The 19140-nt window shown below is 43.3% G+C and overlaps 2 protein-coding genes across 2 annotated transcripts; one reads left to right on the top strand and one right to left on the bottom strand.

The window, feature by feature from the left end:
• Positions 1–800: 800 nt before the first annotated feature.
• LOC118371893 (GTPase IMAP family member 7-like) lies at positions 801–3807 on the top strand. Its single transcript, XM_035757537.2, has 2 exons — positions 801–1836; positions 2156–3807. Exons 1-2 carry the CDS (start codon positions 1776–1778, stop codon positions 3160–3162), a joined length of 1068 nt encoding a protein of 355 aa, XP_035613430.2. The 5' UTR covers positions 801–1775; the 3' UTR covers positions 3163–3807.
• Positions 3808–3951: 144 nt separating this feature from the next.
• LOC118371894 (ER lumen protein-retaining receptor 3-like) lies at positions 3952–7290 on the bottom strand. Its single transcript, XM_035757538.2, has 5 exons — positions 6866–7290; positions 6036–6136; positions 5786–5944; positions 4938–5190; positions 3952–4839 (listed from the first exon to the last, which is right to left on the bottom strand). Exons 1-5 carry the CDS (start codon positions 6954–6956, stop codon positions 4796–4798), a joined length of 648 nt encoding a protein of 215 aa, XP_035613431.1. The 5' UTR covers positions 6957–7290; the 3' UTR covers positions 3952–4795.
• Between the last annotated feature and the right edge of the window lie 11850 nt (positions 7291–19140).

The raw sequence follows: 19140 nt of genomic DNA, 5'->3' as shown, positions 1-19140 counted from the left end.
GTGTGGAAATATACACTCAGTGGTCAGTTTATTAGGTACACCCATCTATTACTGGGTCGGACTTCCAGAAAAGGGAATTCTTTGGGGCATGGAAACGTTCCTCAGTTGGTATCATGGGACCTAACGTTTGCCAGGAAAACATTCCCCACACCATTACAGACCCTTTGCCCGGGGTCGAGGCCCCCTTTCTTCTGTACCACCCCAGGGCTTCCGTGGCTACCATGGCCACGGCCTGGGGGGTGGTCTCTACTCGTTTCGCTACCAGAAACGTTTGGAGCTGGACGTGGTGTGTGGGGAGCAGGAAGGAGACCGGGGCTCGAAGGTCAACTGGGATCAGCCTCAGGGTCCTGAGGTAAGATCCCAGACAGAATTTTGCGAGAGCCTGGGTCTTGTTGTTGACCGGGGACGTAGCAAGAGAGAGATATAACGCTTTATAGTGGCTTCCCAGGAACAAGTAGAGGTCAGGCAAGCCTTTCCCACCCTTGGACCTGGGTCTCTTGACCACCTCCCTCTTCAGCCTCTCCCACATGCTTCCCCACAGGAAGTGAAACAGCATCCGTTCCAGAGCTAAAAGTGTTGTTCGTGGGTGGATATAAACAGAACTGAATAACAGCAGCACAGGTAAAATCACAGCTTTGATGATTAAAACCTTGCCCTCACAAGTCAGCTGTCGAAGTCCCCAAAAACCCAGTCTCTGTCGTACAGTCCCCAGGATCCCACTCCAGTTGCTGCTTTCTCCTCCCTCCCGGTCAAACTTTACCCCCAGTACCTGCCCATGGTTTGAGAAATTGGGCTTTTGTCTTGTCTCTGTTCAATCTTGCCCCAGGGGCACGTCCGTACCAGTCAGTCCTGTCCAGGGTCCTGTTGACAGATAAAATGTTGGGGATGGCGGGTTAGTCAACCACAGGAGGGGGGTGGCACCTTAATTGGGGAGGGCGGGCTCTGGGTAATAGCTGGAGAGGAATAGTTGGAAGGGTATCAAACACATGGTTTCTAAGTGTTTGATGCGATTCCATTTGTTCCATTATAATGAGCCATCCTCCCAACAGCAGCCTCCACTGGAGTCAACCCGCAAAGTACTAGTACGCATATTTACAGTTTGGCACAGTGCAATTATTTATGACATGTTTATAAATTAAGTGATATGATTTCGATAATTTGATTTCTCTGCAAGTGCCTAGTAATAATAGTTTAGTAATAATAGTTTAGTAATAATAGTCTAGTAGTAATAGTCTAGTAGTAATAGTCTAGTAGTAATAGTCTAGTAATAATAGTCTAGTAGTAATAGTCTAGTAGTAATAGTCTAGTAGTAATAGTTTAGTAATAGTTTTGTTAGACCAAGAAATAAACCCCTTCAGGACAAAGCTGCCCCAGTTTATATGACGTCCCACACTTTCCGAATTCACCCTATATGCGAAAAACAAAATGTAAGCATGAACGGCAAGTTGACAGTGTAGGATCAAAGAACTGACCACAGAAGCTTACAGTGTCAGTTAGTCAGCGCAGGCTGGTCGCGTGTGCGGAGGAGAGGGACGGAAGCTATACTGTTACATGCGCATTATCACAATGACATCATGGTCTGACTCTGCAGCATTGCATCGTAGATACAAACGGGTGAAAAGAAAAAGGACATGGATACAAATATATTTAATTTCTCAATAAGAATGAGGAGGTGCTGGTAATATATGCAAGTAACGCAACCGAAGACAGGACCCACTTATTTCAGTGCATATTAGGTTTTCGACGGATAATCCATAGTTGCAGCCGTTTTCGCCATGGCTAACTCACGTGGGACAGTGGAGATGGCGTCATTGGAATGTGCTGCCTCGAATCTGGGTGAGAGACTATTGAAACAGTAATAGCCTACTGTCGTTGTTGCTAGCAGGTAGATTTTCCATTGCGCATCAAAAAATATGCCGTTTGTATAGCTTGTATAGCTTTTTAACAGCTTCCACCGAAAATAAACAGCAGCACTCAGAAATCTGTAATGTAGGCTAAATACATCTCAGCCCCCAACCATTATAAATATAATAGATCTACATATTATGTGGGTGATAATAGGACAACATTAGGCCTCTGTCAGATAGTACTTTCAATGTAGGTTACACTTTTAGATTGGTTAGGTCAGTATAAATGACTGTAATTTGTGTCACAGCATGTGAAGCATCACCGGAGCCTGACAGTGGGGCGCTGAGGATGGTACTGGTGGGGAAGACAGGCGCAGGGAGAAGCTCTTCTGGTAACACCATCCTAGGGAGGCAGGCATTCCGGGTGGACATCTCTTCATGTTCTGTAACTGGTCAGTGTGACAGACAGAGTGGAGCTGTGGCTGGGAGGAACCTCACTGTGGTCGACACCCCAGGGTTCTTCGACACGCGCCTCTCCCCTCAGGAGGTGACAGCTGAGGCAGGCCGCTGTGTGCTGCTGTCCGCCCCTGGCCCCCACTCCTTCCTGGTGACCCTTCAGCCTGGCAGGTTCACTCAGGAGGAGCGGGATGCCCTAGAGTGGGTCAAGGCCACTTTTGGACCAGGAGTCCTCAGATACACAGTAGTACTGTTCACCTGGGGTGACCATCTACAGGGAAAAAGCATGGAAGACTTCCTGAAGGAGAGCCAGGAGCTCCAGGAGTTTGTGAGTAGATGTCAGGGGGGCTACCATGTCTTCAACAACAGCAACAAGATAACAGACTGCACTCAGGTCACAGAGCTCCTGGAGAAGATAGACAAGATGGTGACGCAGAACGGAGGTGGCTTCTACACCAACGAGATGTACCAGGAGGCAATTCTGGGAGAGAGAAGGATGACTCCATTGAAGCAGGAGGAGGATGGGGTGAAGACAGGGCCAGAGCCTCAGGGACCGGAGGCAGAGAGAATGAGAAGGAGGGAAGAGGAGGAGAGAAGAGAGGAAGAGGCAGCCAGAAAGAAGGCAGAGAAGTTGTTCTGGTGTGAGCTGGTGTCTGCCCTGGGGAAGGGGGCGGCAGAGGGAGCTGGAGTAACAAGCAAAGGGAAAGGGAAAGCAGTGAAAAAGGTTAAGGCGATAGAGAGGGCAGCAGCTTTGGCTACCACACCGCTGTCAATCACATCAGCTGCCAAAGTGGTGGGAGGAGCTGTGAGAGAGGGAAGTAAAGTGCTTTACAAACACCGCAAAACTCTCCTACACTGACGGGGACTTAATATCCACTATTATTCACTGTATGGTGCTGGGTTATCAGGTAGAAGATGAGGGTCTTAAATAACCCGTCTATTTTTTTCTGTCTCTGAAGTGCAAGTGTTCTCTGAAAAATCCTCACAATGACTTCATAAGGCAGGCTTGCTAAAGAGCGTCGATGCACTTTCTTCCATTGACAGTCATAGTTGATGAAGCTATTAATGCACTAACACACGGAGGTAAATGATCAGAAAGTGAATAAGAGTTGGTAGAATACAAAATGCAGTGTAATACCAGTGTAATGGAACTGCCACCATCATCCTTAGTAGAAGCCCAGCCCTGACAGTTGAGGAAGTGATTATATTTGACCACGTTGTCATAGTGCCGCGGGAGTAAACAGGCATTCATTATCGAATACTCAATAGAAAAGTGAAGTGTGCTGTGAATTTTTTTTAAATGGTGTGAATCGCTAGTGTGAGTATGCAGGAGTAAACATCCTGTAGTGATGAAACACAATTTAAAGTAATCAACACGAAGAACCAGTAAATATACCTTTTACGGACCTGATTTACAAATGGTGAAGGTTCTTTGTATTAAAATGTTGCTCATTACAACATGGGTGCCACAGCTGTAAAAGGCCCATATACACATTTAGTAGTACCAAGACACTTAGTGCAAGTACCTTTCCATTTTGTTGAAGCATTCATCTGCATTTGCCATTGTAATCCTGGTCTAAAAATGTAGTCAATAAATGTTGAGATATGAATGAACTCTAGTTAGTGAGAAATAACGGTTGATGCCTCATCGCATAGAAAATATATTTAGTTTGAACTGTGACATCACACAAATGTGTATTCGTTCTGCTTAATGAAATGCAATAATATTAAAGGAATGGAAATGACTGGTAAAAATCAAAGTACAGAATACAACGTATTTAAGAAGAACCTTGGTTCAGTCAAGAAGTGGACGGATATAAGAGTTACATACATGACAGTGGGTTCTGTATGGCATCTCCATGGACTTATTATCAGAAAGGGAAGAACATAGCACAACTCTTGATACAGATGGCAAATATCACCCAGAGCAGCTTAAATACAAGACTCCCAATGAACTCTGCTTGGTGAAACAATGGAAGCCTTGAAGGTTGGTCACTGTTATATGTAGAAATGGTAAAAAGACAGGAAAGCAGAACAAATGTCTCACATATATACAATGTTTACACCATTCTGATGTAATAAGACGTTCAAACTATGCCATTTACTAGAAAAGGAAAAATAAGGCACAAACTCCATTGGACTAATTGAAGAGGGACAATATCTGCCTCCATGAAAAAAAGTATAATAAAAAAGAAAATTCCCACAGTATTCAATTTACTCAATTCCCATTAACATTCAGTTCCACACACTCATGCACAAAAACATAGGACAAAGTTCTTTGGTCATTTTAGTCTAGGGAAAAGCACACCAACAAACACACCAGGTACCAACATCACGACGGTTGCCCTCTGGGTACAGTATATACCCCCCAGGGTATACAGGGGGTACTGTGACACTGCAGACTGTAGTCCATTACTAAGTATAATTGGAGGGCAGAGGTGCTTTCAGTTACTGAACTGCTCAACTGTCACTTAAAACAGCACTGACTCTCTTTAGATGGGCATGGGCAGGGACATCTTTCCACTTCCTCTGAGCACTGGAGAGGGACAGAGGCAAAGAGGGAAAGGGAAATGGGATGAAATATGTACTAGAAATACAATACAAAGTCAAAATCCCTCTCTGGCTCATACTTACCCCTGGTAACGTAAAGGTAGAAGAAGTCACAGTAGAAAATCGTCTGCACCACACCGGACACCACAGCAATCTGGTCAAAGAAGCCCTCGGTGTGGTAACGCCACACCCAGTTGGCCAGGTACAGGGCTCGGTAGAGACCCAGGAAGAACAGGTAGTGGGTGGTGATGGACTCTGCCTCGCCGGTCTTGGTGATCATGAAGAGCTGGGGCAAGATGGCCACCGACTCCAGGTAGATGGAGAAGGTCCACAGGATCTGTGCACCAAAGATATGCAGTTGAGACTTCTAGGCCAATATTCCACAAAAGCAAATATTTGGAGTTTTAGTTGCCCCTCATTTACATTATCTATACCATGACATGATAGAATAGCTCATTAAATGATATAGGTAACTAACAAAATAAAGGAAATGCTTGAGTAAATGAGGGATACAAAGTATTTTTAAAGCCGGGGCAATTAGCCATCTCCTCATGCTTAGGGTCATGTATAAAAATGCCCAGTTGCCCATTATTTTGGCTATCATGGCTAGAAGAGCTCTCAATGACTTGAGTAGAGGTTTAAAGGGTGTGTGTGTCTCAGTCACCAGACCGCAACACAATTGAACACTTATGAGAGATTCTGGAGCGGTGCCTCAGATGCATTTTCCACCACCATCGACAAAACACCAAATGACAGAATTTATTGTGGAAGAATGGCGTCGCATCCCTCTAATAGAGTTCCAGACACTTGTAGAATCTATGCCGAGGCGGCTCGTGGTGGCCCAACGCCCTGTTAAGACACTTTATGTTGGTGTTTCCTTTATTTTGGCAGTTACCTGTATGTTCAGTAAGTATTGAACCTGGCACATTTACCTCCAGTGGGGCAAATGCATAGTTTTCCAGGAAGGAAAGCCCAGCCACAGGCACAAGCAGGAACTCAACACGGAATGAGTCACTCTCTGAGTTGAAGGTGCTCCTGAAGCGCATGTAGATCAGGTACACAGTGGCATATGCCAAAGCCAGGAACACCACCTGAGCACACAAGACAGAGGGAAGGAGTTTAGGTTAGAACACAACTAATTGATTGGCTGGCTTCTTTGTAGGATACTATTGTCTACCTCACCTTCATAACTGTGTTGTAGATGGAGATTAGGCTCGTGAACAGGTCCAAGTATCTTGTAGTGAAGACTAATGCAAAAAGCACCTGAGACTTCCCAGAAATACCTGCAGAAACACACAACAGTCATTAATCGCATGTATGGTGCAGCAGGTAGCCTAGTGGTTAGAGCGTTGGGCCAGTAGGAAAGGTTGCTAGATCGAATCCCTGAGCTGACAAGGTAAAAAGAATGTATCGTTCTGACCCCGAACAAGGCAGTTATCCCACTGTTCCTAGGCCGTCATTGTAAACACGAATTTGTTCTCAACTGACTTGCCTAGTTAAATAAAAAATAGGCAACCATTTAATTTCATGACCTGGGGATGGCAAAACATCATCAATACGGATATCTGAGGTAGAAAGCAGACCAGGGTGCGACTCCCTAAAGCAAATATGGTTAGACTGAACTCTTTGCCACGTAACATTATTGTGCGTCCACGTAGACAAGACAAATTGATTAACTCTAAACAATTGTAGTCATTGTTGCAACAAAGGAACAAATTAACTGCTGAGTGCATGACATGACGTGAGTTTTTCAGACCAGTACTAAGAGTGTGAGGTCAACTTCCCAACTGAGATGGCCAGATGCATTACTTGCCTGGCTACCATGGATGTTAGTTTCTTCTCAAAAACGAAGTAGGCCTATTTAGCGAACATAGAGGTTTGAGTCGTCAGGCAATGTGTCCCCAAGTTTGTTAAACAGATATTAGGCCTCTGAATGAGCAAGTCAATCAATAATTTACAGCTAGACTTCCCTATAAACAAGTGCATATGAAATAATCCCACTGTCAACATACCAGCACAGGATTTGGACCTCCATATCTTCACTAATAGAATGATGATAGCAACGATATGTGACACGTCACCGGCTAGACGGAAGATATTCATAGTGCTGTTTTGGTATTCCAAAAAGAAAGAGCCGAAATATTGGTACAAGTCTGTAAGAATGAGGCCTCAATGTAGTCTTCAGTCGATGTCAAAACAATAACGTATGTAAAATGATACTCCTCTAAAAAAATATATAATAACTCCAATGTTCCCAAATGTTATGTCCTCTTGTTCTTTGGAAATCACTATAAATGCTCATAAACGTTCATTCTAGATATTCTGCACAGGGATTCCTCTGCAGCACTTTCCGCAAAGGGCTGGGAAAGTTTGTCAGACCTGTGGCGGTGACGTGGCTGCCAGTTTCTGCAAAATCCGTATTGCCTCTGGCGCTCAAATTACAGCCAGACTGGGGCGTGAAAGCATGAGCATGTCACTGAAGTGGGCTGTCACTAAAGAAATAGTCCGTATGTGACCTTCAACAGCAGATGGAGACAAATAGCAGTAAGTAAACAGTTTATTTTACAGGACTATCTCTCGATATAAAACGACATTATTATGTAGTATTGGTTGTGGCCAATAACTCCATCATTAACCATCCCCGTAGACTCATGATTGTAGGCCTAAATGCTTGTGAAATTCATGTTTGTATAAGGTACCCCATCTGCTTCAATTTAAGTAGTTAATTCAGTGTTGGCTGCGGTTACCATTATGTTTTTGGCTTAATAGTCTTGTTCACCAGTTAAGAAGAAGCCTGGCATATAGTTTAGCCTACTGTGTCCTAACTAGGGTTGCAAACGGTCGAAAACCTTCGGGTACATTTCTGGAATTTTCCTGGAAATTTTCCATGGGAAGTTAAGCCCGGGAATTTTGCTAAAATTCATCAAAAAGGTTAGCTTATAACAGTGAACCTTTTTTTTGTGGGATACACATAAGGCAATTATAGGTCTTGTGCCATATTTTGGTTAAACTATCCCCAATTCAATGGAATTGCAACCCTCTGCATTCTTCCATCACAATGTACAGCTGATTCTCAAGATCTTGGACAGGAATGGCATGCTATTGAGCCCACATTACTACACTGTCTGAGCCAAGGACTACATGCTTTCTGGTAAGTTTTCATTACAGTACTGGGTGGGGTGAATATATTTTATATGTCATGCATGATTTAAAAAAAAACGAGTAAATAGTAGCCTACAGCAAAGTTTTAATTTTTAAATTTTTGATTTCACCTTTATTTAACCAGGTAGGCCAGTTGAGATCAAGTTCTCATTTACAACTGCGACCTGGCCAAGATAAAGCAAAGCAGTGCAACACAAACACAGAGTTACACTGTCACGGCTGTCGTAAGAACGGATGTTGAGTGGATGAATTCAAAGAGAAACTTAAATCAAAACAAAATATATTGTAGCGACCCGCACAGACAGCTGTATATTATGTGTTAGGCTATTAGTGGGTTGTGTTGTACTTACCAGTGTTTGCGGGGTCCGACATGCCAATCAACCTGCTATCTGCCAATCACGGGAATGCCTGGAATGTTCTGATGCCAGGCATCCTGGGGGTTGGCGGAGGGGGATTGGGCAGGGGGATGGAGCATTGGCATTTAAGACCAGGTTTAGCCATTGTTCTCTCTCTTACGTCTGGCCTTCACAAGAGAAGCTCACGGTTGGTTTGTGGGGTATCTTTCATTTATTTGAGGTGGGCTACTGCCCAAATGGGGGACTGGACTGGACACCGTGCCTGGACTGGGCACCAGCGCAGAGGAAGGCTCCTGCCCTGGAGCTGGACTGGACACCTTTCCTGGAAGCTCCAGACCGTGGACCGTCGCAGGAGGTTCCAGACCGTGGACCGTCGCAGGAGGTACCGGACCGTGGACTGGCGCCGGAAGCTCTGGACTGGGAACAGTTGCCGGAAGCTCTGGACTGGGAACCGTCGCCGGAAGCTCTAGACTGTGAATTGGCACTGGAGGCCTAGTGCGTGGAGCCAGTACAGGACGTACCGGACTGGGGACACGCACTTCAGGACGAGTGTGCTGCAGCATTCTCATCGCTACCACCTTTGTCCGGAGTCTTTCATCGAATTCCTCCTCCGACTCCCACACAGGCTCTGGTACTCTCCGCTGCTCGACCGCCAGCTCCATGTATCCCCCCCCCAAAGAATCTTGTGGTTTCTTTGGCAGCGGACTGACAACACGCTCCTCATGAAGAATGCGAGGAACCGGCACAGGACATACCGGGCTGAGGAGGCGCACTGGAGATCTGGTGCGTGGAGCCATCACATATGGCACCGGACTGATGACCCGCTTTCTGTGTATGCAAACCCTGGCGTCGTCGCTGTCCTCCATTATTACCTTCCATCTGCCACCAAGGCAGGGTCTCGCATTCACCCATCACTTCTTCCCATGTCCAAAACTCCTTTATCTCGTGGATACGTTGCTTGGTCCTCTTTTGGTGGGATATTCTGTCACGGCTGTTGTAAGATCGGGACCAAAGCGCAGCGGATGTTGAGTTCCACATATGTAATTTAAAGAGAAACTTAAACAAAACAAAATATATCAATAAACAAACAACTAAACGTGACTACGTGGTGCACATGCACAAACACAAGGTAGATTGGATGGGCTATTTACAGATGGGCTCTGTACAGCTGCAGTGATCGGTTAGCTGCTCAGATAGCTGATGTTTAAAGTTAGTGAGCTTCAGCGATTTTTGCAATTCGTTCCAGTCATTGGCAGCAGAGAACAGGAAGGAAAGGTCTTGGCTTTGGGAATGACCAGTGAGATATACCTGCTGGAGAGCGTGCTACGGGTGGGTGTTGTTATGGTGACCAGTGAGCTGAGATAAGGCGGAGCTTTACCTAGCTTTACCTACTTTACCTACTTATAGATGACCTGGAGCCAGTGGGTCTGTAGCGAGGGCCAGCCGACGAGAGTATACAGGTCGCAGTGGTGGGTGGCATATGGGGCTTTGGTGACAAAACGGATGGCACTGAGATAGACTGCATCCAGTTTGCTGAGTAGAGTGTTAGTTGCTATTTTGTAAGTTACATCGCCGAAGTCGAGGATCGGTAGGATAGTCAGTTTTACAAGGGTATGTTAGGCGGCGTGAGTGAAGGTGGCTTTGTTGCGAAATAGGAAACCGATTCTAAATAACATTTTGGATTGGAGATGTTTAATATGAGTCTGGAAGGAGAGTTTACAGTCTAGCCAGACACCTAGGTATTTGTAGTTGTCCACATATTCTAAGTCAGAACCGTCCAGAGTAGTGATGCTAGGAGGGCGGGCAAGTGCGAGTAGCGATCGGTTGAAAAGCATGCATTTAATTTTATTAGCGTTTAAGAGCAGTTGGAGGCCATGGAAGGAGTGTGTTGCATGGCATTGAAGCTATTTTGGAGATTTGTTAACACAATGTCCAAAGAAGGGCCAGATGTATACAGAATGGTGTCGTCTGCGTAGAGGAGGATCAGGGAGTCATTCGCAGCAAGAGCGACATCGTTCATATATACAGAGAAAAGAGTCGGCCTGAGAATTGAACCCTGTGGTACCTCCATAGAGACTACCAGAGGTCCAGACAACAGGCCCTCCGATTTGACACACTGAACTCTATCTGAGAAGTAGTTGGTGAACCAGGCGAGGCAGTCATTTGAGAAACCAAGGCTGTTGAGTCTGCCTATAAGAATACAGTGATTGACAGAGTCGAAAGCCTTGGCCAGGTTGATGAAGACAGCTGCACAGTACTGTCTTTTATCGATGGCGGTTCTAATATTGTTTTATACCTTGAGCGTGGCTGAGGTGCACCCATGACCAGCTCGGAAACCGGATTGCACAGCGGAGAAGGTACGGTGGGATCCGAAATGGTCAGTGATCTGTTAATTAACTTGGCTTTCGAAGACTTTAGAAAGGCAGGGCAGGATGGTTATAGGTCTGTAACAGTTTGGGTCTAGAGTGTCACCCCCTTTGAAGAGGGGGATGACCGCGGCAGCTTTCCAATCTTTAGGGATCTCGGACTATACGAAAGAGAGGTTGAACAGACTGGTAATATGGGTTGCGACAATGGCGGCGGATAATTTATTAAGAGAGAGTCCAGAGAGGGTCCAGATTAGAGAGGGTCCAGATTGTCTAGCCCAGCTGATTTGTACGGGTACAGGTTTACAGCTCTTTCAGAACATCTGCTATCTGGATTTGGGTGAAGGAGAGGCTGGGGAGGTTTGGGCAAGTAGCTGCGGGGGTGCGGAGCTGTTGGCCGGAGTTGGGGTAGCCAGGAGGAAAGCATGGACAGCCGTAGAGAAATGCTTACTGAAATTCTCGATTATCGTGGATTTATCGGTGGCAACAGTGTTTCCTAGCTTCAATGCAGTGGGCAGCTGGGAGGAGGTGCTCTTATTCTCCATGGACTTTACAGTGTCCCAAAACCTTTTGGAGTTAGAGCTACAGGATGCACATTTCTGTTTGAAAAAGCTAGCCTTTGCTTTCCTGACTGACTGTGTGTATTGGTTCCTGACTTCCCTGAAAAGTTGCATATCGGGGACTATTCGATGCTAGTGCAGTCCGCCACAGGGTGTTTTTGTGCTGGTCGAGGGCAGTCAGGTCTGGAGTGAACCAAGAGCTATATCTGTTCTTAGTTCTACATTTTTTGAAAGGGGCATGCTTATTGAAGATGGTGAGGAAATTACTTTTAAAGAACGACCAGGCATCCTCTACTGACGGGATGAGGTCAATATCCTTCCAGGATACCCGGGCCAGGTCGATTAGAAAGGCCTGCTCGCAGAAGTGTTTTAGGGAGCGTTTGACAGTGATGAGGGGTGGTCGTTTGATCGCAGACCCATAGCGAATGCAGGCAATGAGGCAGTGATTTCTGAGATTGATTGAAAACAGCAGAACTAACTGTGAAGATAGATATGTGTTTAAATAATTTCTAACTTGTTAACAATTTCTACTAGTTAGTTTTTGCTACCATGTGGGGTTTAGCTTGCTTGAGCCTGCTAGAAGTGTCAATTCACCTTCCATACATGTTTCATTTTAAAACATTTATCTTACAAAGGAGTTGTTTAACCTAACTGCTTTTCTAATCTTTACAGGAAAATGCCATGGGCACTATCTGATGTGTGGAGACATTTCGCTGCAGCTAATGTAGAAGGAAAAGTTATGTACATTTGCACATACTGTGCCAAACCATATGCGAAGAATGCAACAAAGATGCAGAATCATCTGGCCATGTGCATAAAGTTCCTTCAGCGCTCACAACAAGCAACCTCTGACAAAAGTCCCTCTACTGCTATTTGAGGTGAAAATTATGAATCAGATACCTTATCGATAGCAACAGCTCGTGGTCCTCCAGGAATACAACGTTTTTTTTTACTTAATGGAGGAACGTAGTCAGAGAAATGCTGATGGATGTCTTGCTCGAGCTGTGTATGCAACTGGTTCACCTCTGATGCTCACAGGCAATGTGTTTTGGAAGAGATTTCTGAATGTTCTTCGCCCAGCATACACTCCTCCAACCAGACATGCTTTATCTACTCATTTGCCGGATGCAGAGTTCAGCAGAGTTCAAGTGAAGGTCAAGAAAATCATAGAGAAGGCAGACTGTATTGCAATTATCTCTGATGGGTGGTCAAATGTTTTCGGGCAAGGAATAATTAACTACATCATCTCCACCCTTTAACCAGTATTCTACAAGAACACAGACCAAGGGGACAACAGACACACCGGTCTTTACATTGCAGATGAGCTGAAGGCAGTCATCAATGACCTTGGATCACAGAAGGTATTTGCACTGCTGACAGACAATGCTGCAAACATGAAGGCTGCTTGTCCTACCCTCACATCACACCCATTGGCTGTGTTGCTCATGCATTGAATCTGCTCCTCAAGGACATCATGGCACTGAAAACAATGGATACACTCTACAAGAGAGCCAAGGAAATGGTTAGGTATGTGAAGGGTCATCAAGTTATAGCAACAATCTACCTCACCAAGCAAAGTGAGAAGAACAAGACCACCACGTTGAAGCTGCCCAGCAACACCCGTTGGGGTGGTGTTGTCATCATGTTTGACTGTCTCCTGGAGGGGAAGCAGTCTTAAAGAAATGGCCATATCACAGTCTGCTGATATGGACAGCCCCATCAAGAGGATCCTCCTGGATGATGTATTTTGGGAGAGAGTGGTAAGCAGCCTGAAACCTATAGCAGTAGCCATTGCACTGATTGAGGGAGACAATGCCATCCTGTCTGATGTTCAGACTCTGCTTGCAGATGTAAGAGAATTAATCCATATTGCCCTGCCCACTTCACTGTTGCTCCAAGCAGAGGAAATTGCAGTTCTGAAATACATCAAAAAGCGTGAAGACTTCTACCTGAAGCCCATACACACCGCAGCATACATGTTGGACCCCAAGTATGCTGGCAAGAGCATCCTGTCTGGTGCAGAGATCAACAAGGCCTATGGGGTCATCACTACCGTGTCTCACCACCTTGGCCTGGATGAGGGAAAGGTTCTTGGCAGTCTGGCAAAGTACACTTCCAAGCAAGGGCTTTGGGATGGAGATTCAATATGGCAGTCGTGCCAACATATCTCATCAGCCACCTGATGGAAGGGACTTTGTGGATCTGAGGCTTTTTCCCCTGTTGCCTCCACCATCCTCCAAATTCTACCAATATCAGCCGCCTCAGATCGCAACTAGTCCTTGTTTGGGAACACACTCACCAAAGCACGCAACAGGCTGACTAATACAATGGTTGAAAAATTGGTGGCCATCCGGGCAAATTTGAGGCTTTTTGAGCCTGATAATGAGCCATCCTCAACATTGTTGGAAAGTGACAGTGAAGATGAGGACTCAGAGTCTGATGTTCAAGAGGTGGACATTGAGGATGTCCAGGGAGAAGACATGGAAGCCTGAGAGGAAGACAACCAAAGCTTTAGTTTCTAGACTATCAATGTTGAAAATGTTTTTGGGAGATGTGATGGATCATTGGGGATCATTCAATATTCCCTTTCTTTTGTTGTTCAGTGAAATCATCCCATGTGAAGAGTCAACTCATTTAATTTAAGTTCAATTCGTAACAATTGTTATTACTTTCGTCTATTGGAAGGATTTAATCATTTGCAATTATGTCTATTTATGATAAGGCAAAAGGTTTATGTTTCAGTCGCCATATGATATGGTAAATATATCCAATGCAAAAAACATCTACATTAAAATGGTATTAATATTCATTTGCAAATATTTCCATTAATTTCCATACATTCCCGTTCATTCCCATGGAAAGTTTCCACCTCTGAATATTTCCCAAAATGTGCAACACTAGTCCTAACCCACGCCACATACACTTTAAGTATGTGGACACCTCTTCAACTGAGTGGATTCAGCATATTTCAGCTACAAATCAAATCACATTTTTGGATTCAGCTATGGCAGCTACACCCGTTGCTGACAGGTGTATAAAGTCAAGCACACCACCATGCAATCTCCATAGACAGATATTGGCAGTAGAATAACCTTACTGAAGAGCTCAGTGACTTTCAATGTGGCACCATCATTGGAAGCCACCATTCCAACAAGTCAGTTTGTTAAATGTCTTCCCTGCTAGAGGTGCCCCGGTCAACTGTAAGAGCTGTTATTGTGAAGTGGAAACTTCTAGGAGCAGAACGGGACCGGCGAGTGCTGAATCACGTAGTATGTAAAAATCGCCTGTCCTCGCCTGCAACACTCACTACCGAGTTCCAAACTAGGAGCTCAATGAAATGGGTTTCCATGGCTGAACAGCTGCAAACAAGCCTAATATCATCACGTGCAATGCAGAGCGTTGGCTGGAGTGGTGTAAAGCTCAGCGCCATTGGACTCTGGAGCAGTGGAAACGCGTTCTCTGGAGGGATGAATCACACTTCACTATCTGGCAGTCCGACGCACAAATCTGGGTTTGGGGGATGCCAGGAGAACGCTATCTGCCCCAATGCATAGTGACAACTGTAAGGTTTGGTGGAGGAGGAATAATGGTCTGGGGCTGTTTTTCATGGTTCGGGCTAGGCCCCTTAGTTCCAGTGAAGAGAAATCTTAACGCTACAGCATACAGTGACATTCTAGATGTTTCTGTGCTTAAAACTTTGTGGCAACAGTTTGGGGAAGGACATTTCCTGTTTCAGCACGACAAAGCCCCCGTGCACAAAGCGAGGTCCATACAGAAATCTTTTGTCGTGATCGGTGTGGAAGTTGACTGGCCTGCACAGAGCCCTGACCTCAAGTAGAGGTCGACCGATGATGATTTTTCCATGCCGATACCGATACGATTATTGGAGGACCAAAATAAGCCGATATCGATTAATCGAATGATTTCTATATATATATATATATATATATATATATATATATATATATATATATATATATATATATATATATATATATATATATTTGTAGTAATGACAATAACAACAATACTGAATGAACACACTTAATATAATACATCAATAAAATCAATTGAGTCTGAAATAAATAATGAAACATGTTCAATTTGGTTTAAATAATGCAAATACAAAGTGTTGGAGAAGACAGTAAATATGCAATATGTGCCATGTAAAAAATCCTTGCTCAGAACATATGAAAGCTGGTGGTTCCTTTTAACATGAGTCTTCAATATTCCCAGGTAAGAAGTTTTAGGTTGTAGTTATAATAGGACTATTTATCTCTATACCATTTGTATTTCATATACCTTTGACTATTGGATGTTCTCATAGGTACTTTAGTATTGCCAGCCTAATCTCAGGAGTTGATAGGCTTGAAGTCATAAACAGCGCAATGCTTGAAGCACAGAGAAGAGCTGCTGGCAAATGCAGGGCAGTGCTGTTTGAATGAATGCTTACGAGCCTGCTGCTGCCTACCCCTGCTCAGTCAGACTGCTCTATCAAATCATAGACTTAATCATAACATAATAACACACAGAAAAACAAGCCTTAGGTCATTAATATGGTCAAATCCGGAAACTATCATTTTGAAAACAAACCGTTTATTCTTTCAGTGAAATACGGAACCGTTACGTATTTTATCTAACGGGTGGCATCCCTAAGTCTAAATGTTGCTGTTACATTGCACAACTTTCAATGGTATGTCATAATTATATACAATTCTGGCAAATTAATTACGGTCTTTGTTAGGGAGAAATGGTCTTCACACAGTTCACAACGAGCCAGGTGGCCCAAACTGCTGCATATACCCTGACTCTGCTTGCACAGAACGCAAGAGAAGTGACACAATTTCCCTAGTTAAAATAAATTAATCTTAGCAGGCAATATTAACTAAATATGCAAGTTAAAAAATATATACTTGTGTATTGATTTTAAGAAAGGCGTTGATGTTTATGGTTAGGTACACATTGGTGCAACGACAGTGCTTTTTTCACGAATACACTTGTTAAAACACCCATTTGGCGAAGTAGGCTGTGATTCAATGATAAATTAACAGGCACCGCATCGATTATATGCAACGCAGGACAATTAGATAAACTAGTAATATCTTCAACCATGTGTAGTTAACTAGTGATTATGTTAAGATTGATTGTTTTTTATAAGATAAGTTTAATGCTAGCTAGCACCTTACCTTGGCTCCTTACTGCACTCGCATAACAGGTAGTCAACTTGCTACGTAGTCTCCTCCTGGAGTGCAATGTAATCGTCCATAATCGGTGTTCAAAAATGCTGATTAAACTTGAAATTGTCCCTAATTAATCGGCCATTCTGATTAATCGGTTGACCTCTAACCTCAACCCCATCGAACACCATTGGGATGAATTGGACTGCCAACTGCAAGACAGGCCTAATCGTCCAACATCAGTGCCCGACCTCACTAATGCTCTTGTGGCTGAATGGAAGCAAGACCCCGCAACAATATTCCAACATCTAGTGGAAAGCCTTCCCATAAGAGTGGAGACTGTTATAGCAGCAAAGCGGGGAACAACTCCATATTAATGCCCATGATTTTAGAATCAAATGTTCGACGAACAGGTGTCAACATACTTCTGGTCATGTAGTGTACTTTGTCTTGCATTTTTTAAACTTTTTTGTTATACTTCTATACAAAACACATGTTTTTTTGGTTTGCCGAGTCCTGACAATGTTTAACCTTTTCTTTTGAGCTTTCAACTGTTTATGACACATAATGACAAGTGAGAGCTCATCATTTTGTTTCCATGTTTTGTGTAGTGCTTTGAACTACTCACTATCTCCATCTCCCTGGTTCAACTCTTCATCCCTCTATATTTATCTCCTCCACCTCCCTGCCTACCCTACAATCCTCTTAAATATCTGAATCATCGTCAAAACTAATCACCACCCTCTTCTTGCTTGGCACCCCTCACCCTCCCTTCCTGGTCCCCTGCTCCTAAATTATTGTTCCTGTGTCCAGCAGTGTGATTATAATCCACTCCCTCTGTCTCTCCGTCTGTTGCAAGTCATTGCCCTCCATCATTCCCCTGTACCGAGTGGAAAAACCTCTCCTGAGGATCTAAGTGCTAAGTCCTGAAGTAATATCAGAGCAAAAACATTTCTGTCCGTTTCAAAGGGACAATTGTGAGTGTATAGTTAGTTGTGTGTTCTAGGGTCTATATCGTCATATAGGCAGTATTCTTCAATGACATTACTTATTTGCCAAATACGTTGCTCTGGTATTACTGAGTTATTACATTCTTATGTTTGTTGTAAAGATAGACATTGAGCATACAGTATATGACCTGTTCATAAACATGTCCAACTGTCCTATTACAAGTATGAAGGGATCAACATTGGAGATAATATAAAGGTATATGAATGGATCAACATTAGAGATAATATAAAGGTATATGAATGGATCAACATTAGAGATAATATAAAGGTATATGATGGGATTAACATTAGAGATAATATAAAGGTATATGAATGGATCAACATTAGAGATAATATAAAGGTATATGATGGGATTAACATTAGAGATAATATAAAGGTATATGAATGGATCAACATTAGAGATAATATAAAGGTATATAATGGGATTAACATTAGAGATAATATAAAGGTATATGATGGGATTAACATTAGAGATAATATAAAGGTATATGAATGGATCAACATTAGAGATAATATAAAGGTATATGAAAGGATCAACATTAGAGATAACATAAAGTATATGAAAGGATCAACATTTGAGATAATATAAAGGTATATGAATGGATCAACATTAGAGATAATATGAAGGTGTATGAAAGGATCAACATTAGAGATAATATAAAGGTATATGAATGGATCAACATTAGAGATAATATAACGGTATATGAAAGGATCAACATTAGAGATAACATAAAGTATATGAAAGGATCAACATTTGAGATAATATAAAGGTATATGAATGGATCAACATTAGAGATAATATGAAGGTGTATGAAAGGATCAACATTAGAGATAATATAAAGGTATATGATGGGATTAACATTAGAGATAATATAAAGGTATATGAATGGATCAACATTAGAGATAATATAAAGGTATATGATGGGATTAACATTAGAGATAATATAAAGGTATATGATGGGATTAACATTAGAGATAATATAAAGGTACATGAATGGATCAACATTAGAGATAATATAAAAATATAGGAAAACCACTTTAAATTGATTTAGATGTGACTTTTTTTTACCATTATACAACTGTCATGGTCTCTGGCTGCCAGGAGGACAGTATAAAGTGTCAGACAGAGTGACCAGACAGGCTACAGTAGAATCTGAGTAGAAGATGACCACAAGATGACTCCTCTGTGTGTGTATTATTAGTCAGTAATCAGCCCTGGGTGTCAGATTAGTCCCCATAACATTTTGATAGCCACACCTTCCTTCATTACAGTGTACAGGTCAGCTGAGTCAGTGGCCAGCTACATGTCATGAGGAATATTTTGTTTCTGGATTTCATTAACACACCTCAAATGCTCATACTTTAGTACCTTTTCTCCAAGCTCCTTTCGCCCCGCAACATCCATTCTCCATCTCTCCTCAGCCACTCGTCAGTCTGTTCTTGGTACCTATCTCAGTCCACCCCCTCACTACTCTTCTATGAGCCTGTCATATGGACAGATATACTCCCACCTTCCTATTGAGGAGGAGAGCGCATTGAAAAGAAGCCCCCTCTGCTCTATAATTTAGGAGCAGAGAAAAGGGAGAGAGAAGATTGTTAAAGGAAATGGTTTCCATAGAAACAATTGTGCTCCATCCATACCCAAGATCAGGAATA

This window comes from Oncorhynchus keta, chromosome 5, assembly GCF_023373465.1.
Source record: "Oncorhynchus keta strain PuntledgeMale-10-30-2019 chromosome 5, Oket_V2, whole genome shotgun sequence".
Taxonomy (NCBI): Eukaryota; Metazoa; Chordata; class Actinopteri; order Salmoniformes; family Salmonidae; genus Oncorhynchus; species Oncorhynchus keta.
Note: the sequence above shows the minus strand (reverse complement) of the source record. Positions and strands in the feature narration are given on the sequence as shown.

Coding starts and splice junctions, on each gene's coding strand:
- LOC118371893 (XM_035757537.2), top strand. CDS start 1,776: ATGGCTAACTCACGTGGGACAGTGGAGATGGCGTCATTGGAATGTGCT. Junction 1,837..2,155: donor ATGTGCTGCCTCGAATCTGG/GTGAGAGACTAT, acceptor TTTGTGTCACAG/CATGTGAAGCATCACCGGAG.
- LOC118371894 (XM_035757538.2), bottom strand. CDS start 6,956: ATGAATATCTTCCGTCTAGCCGGTGACGTGTCACATATCGTTGCTATC. Junction 6,137..6,865: donor GAGGTCCAAATCCTGTGCTG/GTATGTTGACAG, acceptor GTGTTTCTGCAG/GTATTTCTGGGAAGTCTCAG. Junction 5,945..6,035: donor TCTACAACACAGTTATGAAG/GTGAGGTAGACA, acceptor TTGTGTGCTCAG/GTGGTGTTCCTGGCTTTGGC.